Below are 21,459 nucleotides of genomic sequence, written 5' to 3' on the forward strand. Positions count from 1 at the left end.
AGTAAATAGCATCTTCAATTTTATCACCAGCAACAAGTTGAACTGTTGAACTTCATGGCATTATTTTTGCCAACCCATCTGGCTAACTATCTGCCTAGTCTGGAAAAATTAAGAGAAAAACAAATAGTATTTTTTTATGTAGCTGCACCAGCAATTTTTTTTTTTATGAGCCAAGAACTGCTCTAAGAGTTTGGAGTTTGTAGTAGTTCAGTCTGGAAGAGAACTCCGTAGGTTCTGAACTCTGTTCCTGCACGTAAAGGTGCCAAGTTCAAAGCTGGGTCCAGTTGCTCAGGGTCATACTCAGTTCAGCTCTGAACACCTCCCAGAATGGAGATCCCACAACCTCTCCACACAGCCTATTGTAAATTTTGGCCACCCATGTTATGAAAATTCTTTTCCTAAGATCAGAACATAAAACTAATGAAGAAAATTCTTTTCAATTGCTTCTCTGTTTTTATCACCCAAATACAGAGTTACAGTTAACCGTGTTGATCTGGACAAACTCCAATTCAAGTATGAATAGCTAAAACGATACCTTTGATTTTACAACCAAAAGTTATTTTTTGCTTTAAAATATGAACATCAAGTTGGCATCTTGCAGAGTGAATTTAACCTCTTGCTGCCCCTGGTTTATGAACCCTTTTATGAGCTGGTCTTTACCAGATAAAGGTAAATACAGGAACTAGTTGAATGACCAAACCTCAAATCTTCCAAATCTTTGTAATCAGCCTCTATTAATTGTTTTTGACACCTTACCAATGCTTTTAAAATCCCAAATATATAGTAAGCTACCTGTTATGTTTAAATGAATGGAAGATACAAAAGTCACATAATGAAAAAATACAAATACAGCCAGTACTGATGCATTCTCGTAACATAAATATTAACATGCTAAATATTCTTTGTAACAAACCAAGATGATATTACAGCAGGCTCAAAGTCAACCTACTTGTTGACTCTTTTATCACAAAGATTTAAATGCAAGTTCAGATTACCCTGACAGTTAATAAAAATTAGATCCTTTGCATTTAGTTCTTATTTGCTTTCTTCATATACTATCTGGACAATTAATTCCTTTCCTGAATCTCTCAAGAAATATTAAAGTAATAATTTACAATTTACTTATAATTACTGCATTCCAGCTACCACTGAATAAAAACACCAGGTTTGTTTCTTCTGAAATCCTAAACATGTTACTACAAAATAAACATTTAAAACATAGCCCTTCTTTGGTACTTCATTCTATTTGTGTAGATAAACAGTATCAAAACCCATTTCTCAAAGCTCAAGTGTTTCTCCAATCTAAACCAAACACTTTTCAAATAGAATGCTCTACAAACTTTTATTTTTATGCCTTACCCTCCCAAACTCTAAAAGCTTGACCTCAAGAACAAGGAGAGCAGATTGTGATCCATTTGAAAAAAGCAGAATGTCTAATTTAACACCTGAGAAGTTCCCTCAGGAAACAAACACAGAAGAATGACAAGAACATGTACAAGCAATGGCTATAAGCAAAAGGCACAGAGATATGAGAAAAATTCTAGATATTGATATGGTAAAAGAATACTACTGATAAGCTTGAACATACTGCTTAAAGTCAAGATGACTACTTGAAGAAGGGAAGAAAATACTATGTATGAAATTCCAATATAACTTAAAACACACTGGACAACTTGAGGAGAGCCTCATCAGGAAGAAATGTACTGGACCAGTATTCATGATTTTAGTGTAGTTATCCAAACATTCTGCAATGTTCTCATGACTTGTAAGGAATTTTCCAAAGAAACAGCAGAGAGTTTTAAGATGGACTGGAAGCAGCCACATGTACTGACTGGAGGCATCACTGATAGACACGGGAAGGGTCATGTAAACATGGCCCATTATCAAACAGGGCCCAATCTGGGAAGCTACAACTGTCCCTAGCCTAGGTGGAGTACACTTAATCATGCATTTATCAGTTACAGGCAGACAAATAAAGATACTCTCTGAAGAGAAATTTCTTTTGCTTTGTTCCCTACCACTGAAGCCACCTGGTGGCTAATAAAGGGAGGATCTCATTCCAAATACCTAAGAACCTTCCACCTGTTGTCTGAAAACAGAAAGGGAGGAAGGACCTCTCCATCCATCCCCACCTATGCTTCATCAGAAGCTGACTTTCCATAGGTATGTGCTTGCCTTTGCTTTTGTTCATTGCTTTTCCAGATCTACTCCTGACAGCAGCTTCTCTGTTAACAAAGCTCTAAATAACAGCAATAGAAATCATTATTTCTTCTAAATCAGAAGATAATGGAGTAACAGAAATAATGGAATTGGTGATAAGCAAACTAAATATACTACACATTTTCTTTTTGTTTTCCTGTTTTATGAGGAACAACTTCGCTCAAAGTGAAAAGAAGAATGTAGAAATTCATTTTATCAGACAAGATAACTACCGATTTTCCCTTGTCCGTAATAATGGCAAACAAGAAGCAAAACTGTCTAAACCTACCACTAAGTCTGTTCTGTTTGTGGGGGATCTGAAAACCTGAAGCATGAGCAAAGAATGAGGCATTTCAGCTGATGTCCAGTAACGTTTTCATAAAGGAAGCTGCAGTTACCAGCTAGTAAATCAAGGTTTCTCGTATGTTCACTATTCAGATATTAACACTCCCTAGAAGCTGATATTTATTTGGGGGCTGGAGGAGAAGTGCAGGGGAATGCCTGAAAAGATTAGCTCAGTTGAAACAAATCTGTATCACAAAAAGAATTTCTTCTTCACAGAACAAGATTATTTCATGGTTCACATTGATTTACTGACTACAAGACAGTCTTGAAAGGAACTACTCAATTGGATTAGATGTAGCTATTATAAGAACACATTTTTCTTTCAAGAGCCAAGTGAAGTTGTCCAAAAACATAAAATGCACAAACATTATGAGTGCCGAACAAAAGGAACAGGCATTATAATTAACGATAAGCTGAATGAGTATGTTATAGATCTTGCAAGGAAGAAACAGGTGCATCATGTGAAACAAGTGTTTATTCCTTGTGCATGGAATTGGTAAGATCTCAGTTACAGTCTACTGGAGCTTGATGTGCTATTTTTTGCAATGCTTCAGAGTAAGCAGCACATTGCAAAAGACAAAAAAGAAATCCCAACTGGGACACTTACAGGCCACAGTGATCTAAATAATGATGATTCAAAATCCAAGACAGTGGAAAGTCAGTACATTAAAAAGGGAAATTTTGGAGAAAAAAGTGAAACGGAAATGTAATAATTAGTATACACAGAAAAAAGTGTAAGTCAGAACAGCTCATTTTCACTGAAATACAATAAGCACAGGAATGTGCAGAAGGTTGAATCAGGATAAAAAGGACACTCCAATATGAACTAAATGGTGCAGAGTTACATTTCTTCACAAGTATATCCCCTCTTCCAGATAGTCACCCCCCGTACCAAGTCATCATTTACATTTTTATCCTATTAAGGCTACTGCACTATTCTAAAATGATACATTAGCTAGAATATTTCATCCTGGGTTTGAATGAGATACTACACTGCAAAGAAATAACAGTAGGCAAAATACACATGAATGAAGCAAATACAAAATTATGTTTACTAAAACTATATGGTTTTCCATAACTAGAGACGCTAACCATAATAGCAGGAAATTCAACTGCATAATACAAATTAAAATGCAGAAAAAAACCTTGTAAAGGTTGTACATGTTTATCTTTTCTATACACTCACTGTTCATGGGCTAAGAAGTCATAATTGATTTCTCTATTTTAACTATTTCAAGAAAATTACTTCCATCTCTGACCTGCATGATGTAGTCATCCTTCCCCACCCCCCAGCAATCTGTAGCAATATTAACCCATAATACAGTTTAAGAAACACTCCTTAAAGTCAGGTCTTCACCAGGTACTCTATTTGCTTTCACAAAAACCTAAAGTTTACATTCAACAAACTGTAGAAGTTAAAAAAGGAGCTTCCTGCACTCAGGCTTAAGTAAAACATGTATCACCATTTAAGTCACTTCTCCAAAAGGATGAAGGAGGCAAAATGAACATACAGTTCTGTTTTGAAGCATTTATACTGTATATTTCAATTAGCAACCTCATTTTCGTTCACATATTAATTACCTTTCGTAGCTGATTTGTGAAAAATAAAGTCTGTAACAAACTGTTCATGTAACAAGTTGCTCCCTGGTTCTTTAGGCCAACATATCCCGTGTGCTTCTTTGAATCCCACCTAGAAAATAGTTAGTTGTTAGAACAAGATAGTTCTTTATTAACTATAACAAAGAGTACTTGTTCTAAGGTAGTACTGCTGGTAGGTATCAGCTACTCTTCACTACTACTTCAGGTTCCGATTAACTACACTCCTGTCTGCCAGTAACAACAGTCTTCGCAAATCAAATGCTTTGCGATTTTGTTAGGTTTTCTTTTCAAAGAGGTTTTCTTTTCAAAGATGTTCTATATGGCAAAAAAAAAAAAAGAGAAAGTATACTGAAAGTGCACTGGAACCCAGAGCTGTTCTTTCAATGGCAAGTCTGCATTTCAGTACAACTACTGTTTGCAAGTGACGTTAAGTAGAACGACTCAGATGAGGCAGCTCTAAAGCAACTGTAAAGCAAGACAAGCTGGACAGCAGAGCCACACATGTCTAAAACCCTTACCAGCTCTAAGATCAGAAATATTGAGGCTAGATTTACAGCTGTTAAACTACAAATCAATTCATAGAGAAGTTAAAGTTCCACAACATTATGCTGACTAATGCAAGTTGAAGTTTAACCTATGCAAAAAATCTGTGTGACTAATGAAAAATACTGCCGTGTGAGAATTCATCAATTAAAGGAGATAAAGTGAGAACATCTAATGAGAGCTACAAATGTTAATAACACAAAATACTTGAACAATTTTGAGCAACATAAAAATATTAGACTTAAGAATTTTATTTTTAAACAAAGATACTTACGCCACTCCATGTGGAGCATCTGCTTGAACATAGACTTCAAAAGTAACTTTGTCCTCTTCTATAAAGCCTTTTTCAGGATCAGTGACTTCCTGTAAAACAGGAATAACACACGAACATAAAAACTGGAACTTGCAAATTGACTGTAGTGAAGCACCCAGTTAGACATCACTTCCTAATGTGCAGGCCTGAGCTATCAGCAATAATTAAATGAAGAAGAAAAACTGAAGAACAACAATAAAACTGCTCTTCAGCTCAATATACTTTAATTCTTTTTTTCAGGAATCTTGTTCCTGGCTTTTAATATTCTGCAGTACCATTTCAATTTTCTGTGGACAGTAAGAGCCAGTAATCAAAGGCTCTGCTGCTTCTCACCAGTATCTCAGACAGATGAAAATGCTTAATAAGCTGTCTCAATTCAAGATAAGCCTTAGCAGCATTTATTACTAGGTTATTAAGTATCTGTACACATACACAAAAATACATGGGAATGCAAGAAAATCTACGTTGTTTCGGAATGACATTGCCTATCACAGTGAAAACAAAAAAAACCACTGAGGTATGCAGGAAATAGTAATGAGGGAATATTTAAATCACAACATAAGTAAAAGCCATCTCCAACAATTAAGTACAGGAACTCATGAGAAACTGAAAAAGAATCTACAGCAATGACAGAAAAAAACACAGCTTAGAGAAAATCCTTTTCTATAGGTATCTCAGTACCCACAAGTGCAAGTTCAAAACTGCTCCGATCTAGCAATAGGTTAATACATGTCCAATTACTTACACTCCAGGCCATGAAGTTGGAAAAGCCCCAGTCATTTTCCTTATGAAAAAACAAGTGACTAATACGACGACTGAATGATTTTTCATCATCCTTGTAGTTTATTATCTTGAGAACTGCTTGTGCATGACAAGACCATGACCTATAAGTACAGAAGAAACATCTGAAACTCAGAAACAAGCTTTGAATAGTCATTGATGATTTTCTTTTTTTTTGTTTGGGATTATGTGACATTACTTTCACATACAGGATTTTATTTTTTTTCCCTTATTAGAAGTTAAGATTTGGTTAACTGTTATCGAGGACATGAATCCCTGGGGCTTTCTGAAGGCACATTATGAATATGAATCCAAAATGCAGATTTTCTGAGGGCAACAATATTGAGAAAATACTGTCAGGCAACTGCAGGTAACAGTGATTTAACCTAAGTGCTGTCTGAGGTGAGCTAATTCTGATCTACTTCAATACAGATGGATAGGCCTTCTCAGTAGTAGTCACCAAGTAGTCTTGGTGTCTGTCTACAGCGTGTGGTTAACTCAGCCTTTCAATAAGGAAGGAGGATGCGATTCTACCCTCCCTCCAACAAGATAAACTCCCAAAACTTATTTTCTCAGAAGCACTCCTTTATGACCATTCTTGTTCAAATTCATCCCACTTGTGCAAGATAATCAGACTGAGTATCAGATCACACGTGGTCTTGTCACTGCCTGATGCAGGGGCATTACTGCTTAGCTCCTCCAGCTGCACCTTAGTTGATACAACTGAAGATCACATCAGCCTTGTTCTGCGACTACCTGCATGTGAACCACTTCTGCGACTAGCGGTTCACTAGTTGTGACACTTACAACTTTCTTCCTTTCTGCCTGCACCAAGCATTCACCTTTTAGATTACAAAACTGATGGAAAACAGCAACTTACTATTCAGTGTGAACTACAAGTTGTGTGAAATTTGGCGATAGAATGGAGCTACCCTATCGGAAAGGATACCTATGAGGGTTTTGCACTCCAGCTGGATAAGCTGCAGTAATGTCCCAGAAGTCTGCATTTATCTTTTAAATTTCTATATTATTTACACAGATAGCATGGAAGACTCCAAGAACCTGAAGATACTCTGAGGGCTGGAGCACCTCTGCTCTGGAGACAGGCTGAGAGAGCTGGGCTTGTTCAGCCTGGAAAAGAGAAGGTTCCAGGAAGACCTTAGAGCAGATCCAGTGCCTAAAGGGCTAACAAAAAGTCTGGAGAGGGGCTTTTGACAAGAGCCTGTAGTGACAGGAGAAGGGGGAATGGCTTTAAACTGCCAGAGGGGAGACTAAGGTTAGATCTTAGGCAGAAGTTCTTCCCTGTGAGGGTGGTGAGGCGCTGGCACAGGGTGCCCAGAGAAGCTGTGGCTTCCCGATCCCTGGCAGTGTTCAAGGCCAGGTTGGACAGGGCTTGGAGCAACCTGGTCTAGTGGAAGGTGTCCCTGCTCATGTCAGGGGGGGTTGGAACTGGATGAGATTTAAGGTCCCTTCCAACCCAAACCATTCTATTTACAATTCTAACATGCATATATTCACATCTTGCGTGACAGGCAATGAACTCCTTAAACAAGAGATGACTACCTCATACACTGCTCTGTTTCACTTGTAAGCAGTTACTTGCTCACACACTTTACAGGGCAGGATTTTCACTCTTCAGGGTTAGAGAAGCTCCAATACCACTTCCATCTGAAATAAATCCAGAACTTTTGCCATTCCAAAAAAACTGTCAGTCAAAGACTTCTCCATGCCCCCAGCAATCAAACAAATGTATCGAAATTCTACCACAAACTTGAGGCTACACAAGCTACTTTTAGCTCCTAAAGAGAGGATTACTCTTATGCTTTGGGATTTAGAAAGGTCAGGGGGAAAAGGGGGAATCAAATCCCTGTGAGAATTCTTTCCTCTTGCAGAGAGGTAAAATATTCTTTTTAGATGTTTGTATTTCTTGCAATGCAGATTAGCTAGTAGCACATGAGGACCTATACAGTAATTAAAAGGGTCTTACGTGGAATCAGATTCAGCATTGCATTGAAGGAAGAATCCTACGCTTTTTTGGTGTGGTCTGTCCGGGTAGAGTCGTGGCATAACCATGATCTTCCATGGCAAATTCCGTACAAAGCAGGGAGGACTGAGAACTGATTCGCTCAATCTGTTGAAGCGTTCCACTGTGAACTGAAATGTTGCTTCTGATCGCCAACTTGTGTCTGGAACAAACACATACACAATTATTTGAAAAGAAAAAAACACACCAAAAACCAAACACCAAAACTGAGATGTTCTTCACTCCAAAATGTCATTTTCAAAAATCATGCAACACAAACATGTTTTATGTAGTGGGATATTGGAAGCAACCAAATAAAACCCCAAACCCTGACAGGCACGGAGCAACTGAAGTTTTGATTTTTTAATTCTGAAAAACACTGCAACATCTTCAGGAAAACAGAGCACTGGAAGAGCATTGCTTTTGTACACCATTTTCTTAAGTAATTCTTCGGCACTTAATACCACTCTAGTTTCTTCTAAAGCAGTGGGAACAGCCAAGCACTTTACAACTCAAATCACAGCCCACTCTAACTCTTCTTGTTTCTTCCCAGCCAAATTTAAGTTAGCTCTTTGCATGAACCAAGATGTGCAAACGATTTTCACAATCTCTTCAACTGCCCTATCGATACCAAGGCACTATTTAGTTATTTCTTGCAATAGTATCTTTTCAAGTAGATGAACCCCAATTGTTGAGGGTTTTTTTTTTTTCTTTTTATATCTCATACCAGTTTGCTGCAGAATAGCTCAAGAGTAGGGTCTTCACTGTGGCATGTGAGCATTTTAAAGATTTTTAGTGGTCTAAAACAAAGTTAAATGAGACACTTCTTTTTAAAATGGCTTAATTTTACACACACAATTAAACTAATTTTGCCTTCTTCCCACATCCCCAGTTCTTCATATACTACAATCTGTTCTGCTTCTGTTGTACACAGCTATAACAGGGTGCTGGAGACTGCGACAGCTTCAGGAAGGCACAAAGCTGGGCTCTCTTTATTGTGACATGCCTCATTGACGTACAGGGAGGAAAAACCTGCAACTTATCCCAAGGATTTTACAGGGCAGGGATAAACCAGAGTACCCACAAGACACTTCCTCCTTTTCCATGGTTCCAACTTCACACCCATGTAACATGGAAAGATTTGCTACTGTGTGTACAGAGGTGCGAGTATCATATAGGGCAGCAAACAAGCACCCATGGTAAGACCACTATCCTTGCACCACCCATGGGAGACGCAGAACTCAAGCAGATATGTCACAGTGACATCTGAAACCAAAAGCACTGATGTACACCACCACCAAGATCCCGAAAATCAGATCACAAAAGGATGTGACAAGGCGTGCAGAATCCAAACATGGATTATTTCCCTACACTTGAAGCAATCCCTCACTCCAAGCTTTGCATGGCACCAGACACTGTTGAGTGATTTTTATTAAAGAACAGGCAAGCCCTTACTTAAAAAATTAAACTCTCTTGATTACCACATGCAACAGTGTAAAGACTATACACTTCAATATAAAAAATTAACAAGTTTTGCCCACAGCTGCTGGGGAGCTTTGGCAGATTCCTCTCCCTTGCAAACCGGTTTTCTTTTCAAGCTGTTGTCCTACTTCTTATCTTGATCTTGGCAACACAGTTGATCTTATTTGTGTATGGCCTGACAACACTAAGCATTCCCACTTATCTCTTGAAAGTAATAGTACTACAGCAGAAACCAGCTTCCTCTCCTCTCTACACCTGCAACGACCTTCACACTACTGTGCGTTACCAGCTTCCTCAGTAACAGAAGAGTTCAAAGGATTATTTTCTCCTCTTTTCCCCTGCATGTAAGTGTAGCTAACCAGTAGTCTACCACCTACCCAAAAACTGCTCCCTGCCCATTTTACCTACTCACTGCCTGTTGACAGAGTAGACAGCTGGTATCCTACATCCAAAAGACAGACAGGTTGCACCCAAAGGAGCTGTACACTCTCACACTTGACTGGCAATGGTTAGAGATCAATCCTACATCACTCGTATCTCAAACCAGCTCGAGAACGCCTCCCTGCTCACGATCAAGATCAGTACTTCTGGGCATAGTCTAAGCTTCCGAAAAATGAGCCAACCAAGTTTGCTTTCTGCCTCCTTTGATGCAGCTTTCAGAGCACTTCAGTACAAGGATGCAGCAGTGCTGCCATGGTGTTAGCTAAAAACAGCAGCCCACGCAGCATCTGCAGAGGCTTCAGAGAAAGTTTGCCTTATTTCTTGATTTCTTTTCAGGAAAGCCTATGCATGAGAGCTCACGAGGAAAAGGTACTCTTCTCTGTAAAATATTTGAGCAGTGACTAGTAACCACCCCACAGAAATGCAGCCTCATAATGTAAGTCAACCCTAAAATAGAAGTTTCTTTAAAAATACAAAACACAATCCCCCAAAATAACAACCTCCCTTTTCTTCCAGAAAGCCCGTATTTCAGCAAGTGTAATTGATTAAAACATTTGATGAGTATACTGAGCACATAAACAAAACTTTCTCACTATTTTCACAAACATGTCCACTAGTTTCCATAAAAGACTGCAACTGGCACCAGGATGATACAGTAGCAGTTGATAAGTAAGGCTTCTATAAATCCCTGAACTACAAACATATGACATACGACACACGGTCCTGAACACAAGGTAAAAAGAACAGACCCAAGTGACCATGCTTGGTGAAGTTACATGCAATGGATTATATCTGCTATATGGGAAACATTTTTTCGGTGATGAGGTGAATGTCATGTTTAGCACTTTGATGTGACAAAGTTCCTTCAAATTAGAGATCCATCTACAGAACGTGATCCATTTTAAGACTGAAGTACACTACTTAAGCAGGTTTCTTTATTCTCTTAGTAAATGTGGCTACCTTTAAAGTACACTGAGGTTATGAAAATATTCTGAACCTGAAGAAGCTGGCTGAATATTCTATGAATATTTTAATAATGATCCACATAAAGCATGCAATACTAGCAAATGGCTAAGACTGATGCTTCTGAAAGCCTTCTAGCCCCTGCAGTTCTTCACAGAAATGAGACTTCAGTAGGTAATTGCAGAGCTGTGAGTTTATGTTTAGCTAGGGACCTTATGTTTGAACTTTAACTTCAACGATAATTTATTCTATGTGCTGTTTTGAATACTGATGCACTTGCAAACAAAATTTTATCAGAACCTTGTTTTTATTATTTTTTACTTCACTTGCAGAAGCTGCTATTCCAGATCACAAAGCCTGGGTCATTCAGTCATTCCCTATACAAAGCATAACACATTCCTTCAGCTGGTTCTTTTTAACTGGCAAGACATCATACATAGCATAACAGGTTCTAGTCAAACCCCTTGAGAGAACACAGCCTTATCTGAAGGTCCTGTTGGGTGCTCCACTGCTGCTCCCATTACATGTTCACAATGCCTGTGGTTAATGCCTAGCAAAGGAGGCGAGAGCTGCACTTCCCCTCATCTTACCAGTAGTTTCTTTTTATGCTAAGCAGAAAGAACAAAATAACCTCAGAAGTCTCTTGAACTCAGAAATTTACCAGAAAGCTGGTTTCTATGATCCGGTTGGAAGCTTCAACCTTTTATCCTACTCTTCACTTCTTTCACAGGAACCATTAAACTCATTAAGACTTTCACTGAAGAGGTACCTAAGTTCTCTTCATGCATTCTTTATCAGCTCAGATTGATCCCACTTGCTATGAATAACAGCAGTGGAAACACAACATGTTTATCAAACATCTCCCTTCATTTTTTCCTATCTTGAGAATCTCCAACCTGTCCATTAGTTGTGTACATCATGCTGCAAACCAGGACAGCAAGAGAACAAACAGCAAGAGAGCAATTGCACTCGTGCAAATAATGCAACAGCAGGCAACTAATCTGATTTATAAGATTTGGAAAAGAGGCATCATCCACTTCCATGATGCAAGTCTTCAGGAATGTTTTTGCATTTATAACATTTTGCAATAACACTATTTTCCATGTGTCAATGCAAACTTTAACAGCACCAAGATGTAGCCAGACACTCCTTATGCAAAAGATGATAATGAGGAACTACAAGGATTGCTTAATAAACACATTTTAACCCCAAGAGATATCCCACAGCAGAGTGCATCAAAGCTCCTGACCCTACAGAAAGTCCACAAACATATGAGTACCACTGTAAACGCAGAACCTTCCACAAGCCTTTTGCCGACTACCTTCACATACTCCCTCCTACCTACTGTGACTCCTTCATATCCAGTTCTCTGAGCTGAGCCAAGTATTTGATACATGACAGAAAACTGGCTGACATTAGCTCTTTGGTTAAAAAGTCACTGTTACTCTCAATGAAGAGGGGTACATGCCACCCTGGACATTGCCTGGGTTTCATCAGCTGTTTCTGTAGCTTAAGTCCCTTTTGCTTCATTTATGCAAGTACATACAGGCCAACTTCTGGACAATTTTTTGTGCTAATTGGCAGGTGTGTTATCTACTAGGTGTATTGACAGCACACACTTACCAGGCTTTCTACCTATAAACATAACTGAGAATAGAGCTTCAACAGAAGCGTCCTTGTCAGTCACTGTCCACCCATGTGATCTGCTCTTCAAACACCATGGCCTGACAATGACATTTAGCTTCTTTCGTAACAAGTAATTTGATTCTGATAAAAACAGAATTCCCTATTTCAGCCTCAGCTAGTTACTCTGAGCAAGAAATCAAAGCCCTCTGAATGAGATCAGGCAATCAGACATGAAAAAATTCCATAGACTCAGCAGACCTCATTTTTACTTTATTGTGAGAATATGATCATAGGAAACTTTGACAATGATATGGAGGAAATTCAACCATGAGATGCTTTTGTCCTGAATTTAAACCATATTCTCTTCATGGAACATTACTATTTTCTATCAGTATTCTATTATATGTTTCCTGAATACATGAAAGTAAGCACATTTTTGACCTTTACCCACACACTCTGATTTTTCCTAACCAAAACTGATCAACATTTTGCACAAATCTGACTAAAAGTTGAAGCCTAGTCCTGAATGTACTATCCTTTCATAAGACAGCAGAAATACAGAATCAAAGGCGAAGAAATCCAACTCATACTTTGTTTCCTTTCTCGAACTCAAATTTCATGTAATTCTTAAAAAAAAGCAGTCCCCCCCATATCCTCTCCTATAAGAAGAAATATCATTGTACATTTTCCTCACTAAACAACAGACTTAAGTGAATTAAACTTATCATCCCTCTTTAAATAAGCTCAGACACATCCACTTTAAAATTATTTGATCTTCTGCAAAAGAAAAAACCCTGTACACCCCTATTTTCATTGAACAGACCAACAAAAAAGTTTCACAAACACATCCCCATTTGTTAACTGGATATTAGTACATACTTCTTCATTTGCATTTGCAAGTAAAAGGGCATAAGACTTGGGGCGGGGGAATGTTCCTCAACAGAACAGTTACCATTGACTTACCATACCAACAAAAACACTGATCACAGCTGCCATTGACAAGAGAGTGCAACAGGTAAGGATTCTAAATGTCCTGAAGGAACTGCATAACTGATACAATTACCATTGAGCCAAGCACCAGCTGCAGGCTGTTTAAAGGGACATTTATCACAAAATGTAACAATGGACAGTATCACTTCCAGCAATTTTAAAATTGCCTAGAAGAAGTAAGAGGAAAAAAAATCCCAAGCCCTCAGATGCTTAATCCTATTGTATAGCTATGCTAAAAGGATGCCTACACAGAAAACCAGAAGCCATTACTACAGAAGGTTTTATTTTTTTAATGAGCTGCAGCTCAGAGGACATGTAAGACTGGGACTATTTCATCCTCAAAAATCATAGAAATAAGCCAACAAACCACAAGTTTTTAGCAAATATTTACTTACCATCTTCCATGTCTTCTTCAGTGTTGTTATGTCCATCCGCCATTGCTACATTCCCATTAATGACAGGATTTTGCGTAATTCTTGGAGGATCATCTGTATCTCCAGCTAACAGAGAAAAAAACCCCAAAAGTAACAATTAATCAGCTACACTAACATTTCTGTTTCAGGTAGTGCTTATCAGACATGCAGATGGCATATTTTAGTGCAAAACAGCATACAAAAAACAATGGTACTGATATCCGTCTAACTGTAAAATTCCTCAAATAGGTAAGTAATTATGGATGAAGCAAAAAGTCCACATTAATGTGGAATACAAATACAAAGAACAGAAACTTATTCTGAAGTTTCCAAATTGTCTTACAGTCAGCATCTTATCATCAAGTCTCGTTAAATAAAAACAAACTTTTAAAGTACTTTTTCTGGAGTTCCACATTTTTATGCAGGAACAAATTTCAAATAGGAGACTTTCTAAATTGACTATTTATTTTAAGATGTCTTTGGTGTTACTTTAAAAACAAACAAGCAACCTAAACATTGAATCAAATGTAACAATAAGATTTAAATTTTACTTGGGCAAAATTGGAAAGGAAATCCTTTACTATCAGGAACATTTCAGAGGTAACGTTTTCCAGTTTCTAGCCATCACTACTATGAAGTTTTGCTCCAATAACTGTTTAAAACATATGTAAACACCACTGAAGAGATACAAAACAACTCCATGAAATAAGCCCCCATGATTTTAAAGATACATTGCTTCGACTGAACAAGCATCTTCCCAATTTATCCAACAACTGAAGAACACCACCTCCTATTGCTGCGCACCAAAAGCTGATGGATCATTTCAGTGTAATTGCAGGAAAGGGACATATTCTTGAATAAACTGGTTTTCGTAATCAAATTGTAAAACCTACAATCTCTTGCAACCACCCCAAGGACAAGCATACCTTAAAAGACACTCTCTGAGAAGTTTCTCTTAACTATACCAGTCCTGCTATTAACTTGTATATTCCGCTACACCACACCACACCAACCCCACCCCACATCCAGTCACTGGTGTCTGTAACTAAGAACGATTTTATACACAAAAGCCACACACAAGTTACTGGCTGTGTGGGTCATCAGGGCCGCAGGTAACCTTCTCCTTCAGAAGTTAACTGCTCCTGAGGAAAAACCACGAGTTCTGCCAACGGGAGCCTGGTCACGGTGCTGCCCCTGCCTGTCAGCACCAAGGACAGCGCCGACCCCCCTCCCCCCCCCCCCCCCCCCCCCCCCCCGTGCCCATGCTCCCGCCTGCGGGCCATCAGTGACCGGCACCGATCCCTTTCCAAAGCTAGGGAACTAAGGCCAAAGCCATTGTAAACCACCCAAGAAGCAAAGCAGGATCAGTTGCATTTGCTTCACAGACCGCCCTCTCCTCACAGCCACGCTGAGGTGTGTGCAACAAGCTTCTGCAGCCTCATTCCAATTCAGAGCACACAAGATACTTTCACAACCAGCATTCCTATTCTGATTATTTACTCTTCGAGTAAAACCACAGAAATAATAACCACTGCCCTGAGCGTGAACAGAAACAGATCAGGTTAGAGATTTACTTCTAGATTAGAGCTACAAGAGATCACGCACTTAACACTCAAACACAACTTTTCAAAAGCTTCCCAGGATGCAGCAGATCCCGCTAAGGCACCAGTGAAATGTGCATGCTGAAACACAGTATGTATCACCTGCAACAAATTGTGCACCCTTCTTATTATGAGTACAAAAGTAAAACAAAGAATGATTTAAAGTTTTGATTTTCTAATCAGAAATTTTGCAGAAGATAGGCTCCTGAGCGATGCAGCTGCAGAAGCCCCCACCAGCAGCTGTCACAGCACCAGTAGAACAGCAACTTTAATAAACCAAACAGAACTGAATTACAACAAAATTAAGGGTGGGTGGTTGAACAGATCTGAACTGCTGCAACTAAAGAACAGGAAAAGTGACAAAAAGAAGAGTATGAAGGAAAGATCCCTGTGGATTTCCACAGAAAGATCCCTGTGGATTTCCACAGCTTGCCTTTTCCCCTGTTATCTTTGAACAGCACGGTGATACTCTTTAACAAGGAAGCTGTCCCCTGCGTCACTCCTGTCTGGGAGCATACAGCATGCCTACAGCAATCCAACAATTGCTTACACAAAATTAATACTAGGATTTTTTTTTTAATTAATTGTAAAGTTATCATCAAGGCAACTTAGTATCTAGAAACAAAATGAAGCAAACACCTGAGTGTCAGTTCTTCACTAAGAGCTCATCCAAAATACTCCTTTTAACAGAGGATTTAAACACTGATACCATATTTTATGGGGAAAGCACTGTCCTTAACTAAGAAAATGAAGAGCTTTCTATGAGATACTGCTCTACATTCACCAAAAGTATGAATGGTGTTAGAGAGGGAGAAAATGACAGAGATCACAGCAAAAGCAGTCAACTTTAAAAACAAACAGAGGCAGCTTCTGAGAGATACTATTTAATGATAAGATAAACTTAATCATGATGTCAGAAAAAGCAGCAGTGGCATACATGTACTGACACATTTTGTAACACAGCTTTCAGATATGGAACCCAGATAACATTAGTGAGTACGGTGGCTTCTGTGAATAAGGAACATTTTTAACTTCTAATAGAATTCAGCTATTACAGTAAATAAATTGCACGAGCAAAACAGTTCTTGTTTAACATTTCTTAGCAAGCAGGATGGCAAAATTTATTTTCAACTTTAGCACTGACAACCAGCAATTTATGTTTTCTTCTCTGGTCCTTCACAGCTCATAAGAAAGATCTGTCAAATCCTACCAAGAGTTAATTAAGAAACCTGTTTTCCTCTGCCTCAAGCAGAATGATGCCTAAGACTTATTCAAATTATACAATACAGGATTAAGAAAACAAAAAAAAACCAAAACCTGTCCACACTAGCCAGAAAAACCTTCCTACCAAGCATATCACTTCGTACAGCACTGTCTTTAATACAGCTTAAACCACCATGTGTCAACATCATCCCAGTCATGTCAGCTGTCAGTTCCTAGACCAGAATACCCAGTTTTAATCGTATCCCTGGTATAAAGATGCAGTGTATTAATCAAACAAAAGTTAACATAAATCACATAAATTAAGAAAGTATTACAACAAAGCATGAAGTGACCTTATGAATAAGGAATATTTTTAACTCTTTAAATACAGTACTGCAAAATATTAACTAAAAAATAGCTTTCAAATGCAGAATTTTAGACACTGTCAGTGTTTGGAGAAGAGCACTAAAGTTGTTTTCTACCTCCCCAAAACGCAACACATACAATTTCGTAGATACTCCTCCATTACAAAAAGTAACGCAAGGCAACATGAAGTGATGACAATTTCCTCCAAAACATTTAAAATTTATTATTATATATAGTTTTCCATCTACCTATTCCACTGAATTAGAAAAAAAGCAATATGGCTTGAAGTGTTTAAAGGGGGTCTCTGCCATTTGGAGGCTAAGCCTTCCAAGAACAGGCTTTTAAGATATTAATGGTTTGAACAAAGTGAGAGCTTTCACTTATTTATTGAAAGATCATGAATGCTGAGATGAAATCAAGTCTAAAACTTGGCATGTGTAATAGGAAAGAAACTGAAGCATGGCAATAGATTTGGGAAAGTTAGTACGAGGTGTCAGTAACCTTACACAGAAAAAGCACTGGCTCACATATAAATAACTCTGCTAGTGCACACTTCACATTGCTCATCAACTAAGTCTGTTGCTGAGGTGTTGAGATGAAAGCTTGAAGGCAAAATGGTTATTGCAACTGATGTGAAGGGAGAAAGAAAAAAAAGACACGACAAAATTCTCTGGAACTACAATCTTGCCATGACCTTACAGAAAATGCTAAAATAAAAATCTCCTTGTTACAGACTATGACCTCAACATTATCATACTCAAATACTCACACTGTTAAGTAATCAGAGCAAAATCAGCACCAATAATTAAAAGTGACTGTACTCAAAGAAAAGGTGTTCAGATAGATTCAGCTAGTTTAATAAGATGAACTGAATGTCACTGAAAGACCTAGTGCTTTACTGTTCTGTTTACAGTAAGTTAAATATACAGGGAAGGAATCTCAGAAAGTTTGCTATTTTTATTTTTCCTGTTAATGAGAAAGCAGAACAGATTTTTGTCAAGATCATGTGGCTTTTGACACAACGTAAGTCCTGTTACAAAACAGGAGTACCACAGAATTTCATCTCTTCCCAAGCTGTAGGCTACACTGCTCAGCAGTAAACACGTGCTTGCAGTCACATATGGACAAAAGCAACAGAATGACTCCACTATCGCAGCAGTTAAATTACAGAACGCTACTACTACTTTAACAATGATGACAACAGCTCCTGACTTCAAAGGTTTCAGTCATGCCTCGTATCACACCAAGCATTCAAATTCTGAAACATTATGTTTGCCATTAGCTTTCGGATCTGGCAGCCACAGCGGAGAAACTGAAGCAGCCTCTCTAGTTGGTTATGAAACATCTCTCTTTCATTTTGAGGTTAAGGAGACCACAATGGAGGAGCAATAGTGATACCAAAAACCTGCTTACAATTACCATGTACAACTGCTTCACAATGGTAATCACTAGTCCTGAGGACTTTTTACATGTCACTACAGACGGTTTCCACAGGCCTCCATGCACAGCTGCCACAGCAATCCCAGAAACAGCGAGGGAGTTGCACTAAAGATTGGCAGGCATTATCAGGCTGAAGAGAAGTCAGTCATTCACTGCTGCCTGCAGCGTGAAGACTTTGATGAACCAAACTTCATATCCAGGACTCTGCGTTTGGAGGAGGAAAGCTGAAAACACAAGTTTCTCCTCTGCTGCTGGACTAAATGTATATTCAAAACCAAAGCCTTTATAAAAGATATTAAAGGGCATTTTAATACTTTTTGTTTAAATATAAATAGAACAGTATGTACAGATATGATAAATTGGGCAGGCGTGAATTATGATGGATAAGTGAAGCTGCAGTAAACACTAAGAAAAGGGACTCACTGAGCAAAAATATAAGATGGTAGGAGATAAGAATGAAGTCTGGCAATATAAATCTCACTGAAAAATGAGTAGTCAGTCTTGTAGCAGTCAAATTACATCAGCATCAAAAGATATCAACTGCACGCTTAACATGTAGTCCAGGTCCAGCTCTGCACCTCAGTGTAAGAACCCCCTGGATCACTTGAGAAAGGAGGAACCTGTAAGGATCCACAGGCAGCCCCACTGAGCCGCTGATCTGCAGCTCTCTAACTGCCTAACTTCTCTTCAGCTGTGAAACATACTATCACATCTTAAAGAGTTTAAAAATCAGGTATTTTTAAAAGCATCAGTATCTTAAAGACATCAAACAAGCCTCTAAAAGTTTACAGTTTCTTAAAAGGAGTTTTAAACCTAGACATTTTCAAGTACATCAGTATTTTAAATACATCAAGTAAACATCTAGAAGTTTTACTACTTCAGTGCACGTTTCAGGATGTCAGTCTTGCATGGATAACACCACACAATTGGAAAAAAAAAATTAAACTCCAACATTGCTAGAAATTATAATGAAAAAACACTCTAATTTCAAGCATTATATTAAATATAACCTCTTTTTCCACCAAATTGACCTTTGCTATTTTAATTATTGGGCAGCATATAAAAATATGTACTTGAAAAATTCCTGAAGTAGTAAATTCAGTGCTTTCTGAAGCAGCTACTGAACTGTGGCGGTGCAGAGGACACTGATGAGACTCGTTCAGAAAGCCTAAAAGCAATAATATTACTTCTTGAAAGCAAACAGAAAACTTAGAATAACATGAAGGTGAAGAATAAACACCCGCCTTTAACTGGGAAAGGCAATGAGAACAGATAACTTCACAACTCCCTGTAGCAGACTCCCCAAACCATGTAAGTGATCTAGTTACTCTATTGAACCAGTGGCAGTGCTTTTTAGCAGCTCACAAGAAAACCTGTGGGCTCCAGGAACTTGCTTCTGCAGATGTCTGGAAACCATTGCTAGAAAAGCCAGATTAATAAGCATTACTCTCAGGAGACAGGGTCTCCTGATAAAATAAATACAATAAAGAAATAAATAATAAATAAAATAAATAATAATAATAATAAACCCCAAAACAAAAACAAGACAGAACTCCAAAAAAACCCAAAAGAGCCCAAAACCAAACGAAAACCAACCAACCTCAAACCAAAGCACTTCCACTTGCTCTGGAAGAATTCGGCCTTTCAAAAGTAAGAGAAACTACTTGGCCTGTGATCCCTACCTGCAGTTACAGTACAAGCACCACTTACGCACAAAGGGACTCAGGAGAAAAGGAATCAAATTAGAAGTATCCTACACAGTTTCATTTTGTCAAGACAGTCCTAGGTTGCTGTAATGAAATTCTGAACTGATTTCTGTACTGTGGCTGCCTTTCAAAAGACATCCAAAAGTAAAGTAATCCATCTAAAACATTTTTAAAGGATGAAACAGTAACAGAAACAGGGATTTCATTTGGCCAGTAGGATGGGAGGAGGGAAAAGGGAAGTACTGATGTCAAGGTGTAAGTAACCTCTGCCACAGATGTTTCCACGGCTTATAAAAAAATCATATAATATACCTTTACAGATAGAAGTTAATTCTCAGATCAGCAAAAGGGTGGGTAATTTGCTTTTTTTTCATTTATTATTTTTCTTCTTTCACAGTTCATTACGCTTTCATAACTTGATCTAGTGTCAAAAGGTGTATCTCGCAATGTAAACCTCTAGACAAGAAAGCTACGAAGGGCAATGACTAAGTCTTAAGGGGAAAAGGCTTCTAGAGAAGCATCAGGAGGCAAAAGGCAAGTTTACAGATAAAGGGAAAAAGGTGTTATGAGCACGGGAAGTGAGATGATTTGTAGCTAAGGAGATAAGATTTAAAAGTTTTAAATGCTTTCAAAATTTTCCTTAGCAAATTTAGGAAGGAAGAAAAAAAATAATGTAGAAATGACATTTATTTACTAAGAGAGCAAGTATTCAACATCACGTCTTAAAAAAAAAAAAAACCCAAAAGAAAAAAGAAAAATGCAAAAGCCAGAAAATAGTATTATACTTTATTTTTATATTATATTATATAAATATATAAAAATATATTATATAAAAATATATAATATATAAATATATATTTATATTATATTTTATATAATTTTTTATATTTATACTTTATTTTGCCCTCTAATTGCCACCTGAAAGAATTACTGCATTATTGACTGTGAATTGCAAATCCCCCCCAGGAAGAGATGATGCTACACAAGACAGTAAATAAAGAAGGAAACATTGCTGGGATGGGATGACTTCCCGCAAGCAGACTCATCATCTCTGCCATGTCTACAAAACATGTAGCAATGACTGGACAGACAGTAACGCTGCAGCCACCACTTATTATAGAGATCAATCATTATACTGCTGTTGCCTTGTTTTCCTATCATTATGTCTGCCTGTCCAAAGAGAACATGTCGACAAAACACAGGATGGCCTGACTGGTTTTAAATTGTGCCTGCTTACCTAATGAGTAATTGAAAATAAAGTTATTAATAGGTTACATGACTATTCTTGGATAAAACAAAGAAGTTATTACTCTAATAAGCTCCTGAACACTGAACACCATACATGAAAGATACCAGTCTGTAAGGCAAATCGTATCTGAAACATCATCCTACTGAGTTATCTTTACGTGAAAATAAAAGGGAGGTA

General features: G+C 38.0%; 1 protein-coding gene across 3 annotated transcripts in view; it reads right to left on the bottom strand.

Moving 5' to 3' along the window:
• The window catches only part of USP7 (ubiquitin specific peptidase 7), a 76,896-nt gene that overhangs the window by 29,452 nt on the left and 25,985 nt on the right, over positions 1 to 21,459 (bottom strand). For all 3 annotated transcript variants that reach the window (XM_080618937.1, XM_080618936.1, XM_080618935.1), the window contains exons 2-6: positions 13,700 to 13,804; positions 7,767 to 7,965; positions 5,745 to 5,883; positions 4,961 to 5,049; positions 4,126 to 4,234 (exon numbers count right to left, since the gene is read on the bottom strand). In XM_080618937.1, the coding sequence (XP_080475063.1) occupies positions 4,126 to 4,234; positions 4,961 to 5,049; positions 5,745 to 5,883; positions 7,767 to 7,965; positions 13,700 to 13,804 (641 nt within the window). The remainder of the gene's footprint in view (positions 1 to 4,125; positions 4,235 to 4,960; positions 5,050 to 5,744; positions 5,884 to 7,766; positions 7,966 to 13,699; positions 13,805 to 21,459) is intronic.

The sequence above is a fragment of the Psittacula echo genome (assembly GCF_963264785.1).
Source record: "Psittacula echo genome assembly, chromosome: 5".
In the NCBI taxonomy this organism is placed as follows: domain Eukaryota; kingdom Metazoa; phylum Chordata; class Aves; order Psittaciformes; family Psittacidae; genus Psittacula; species Psittacula echo.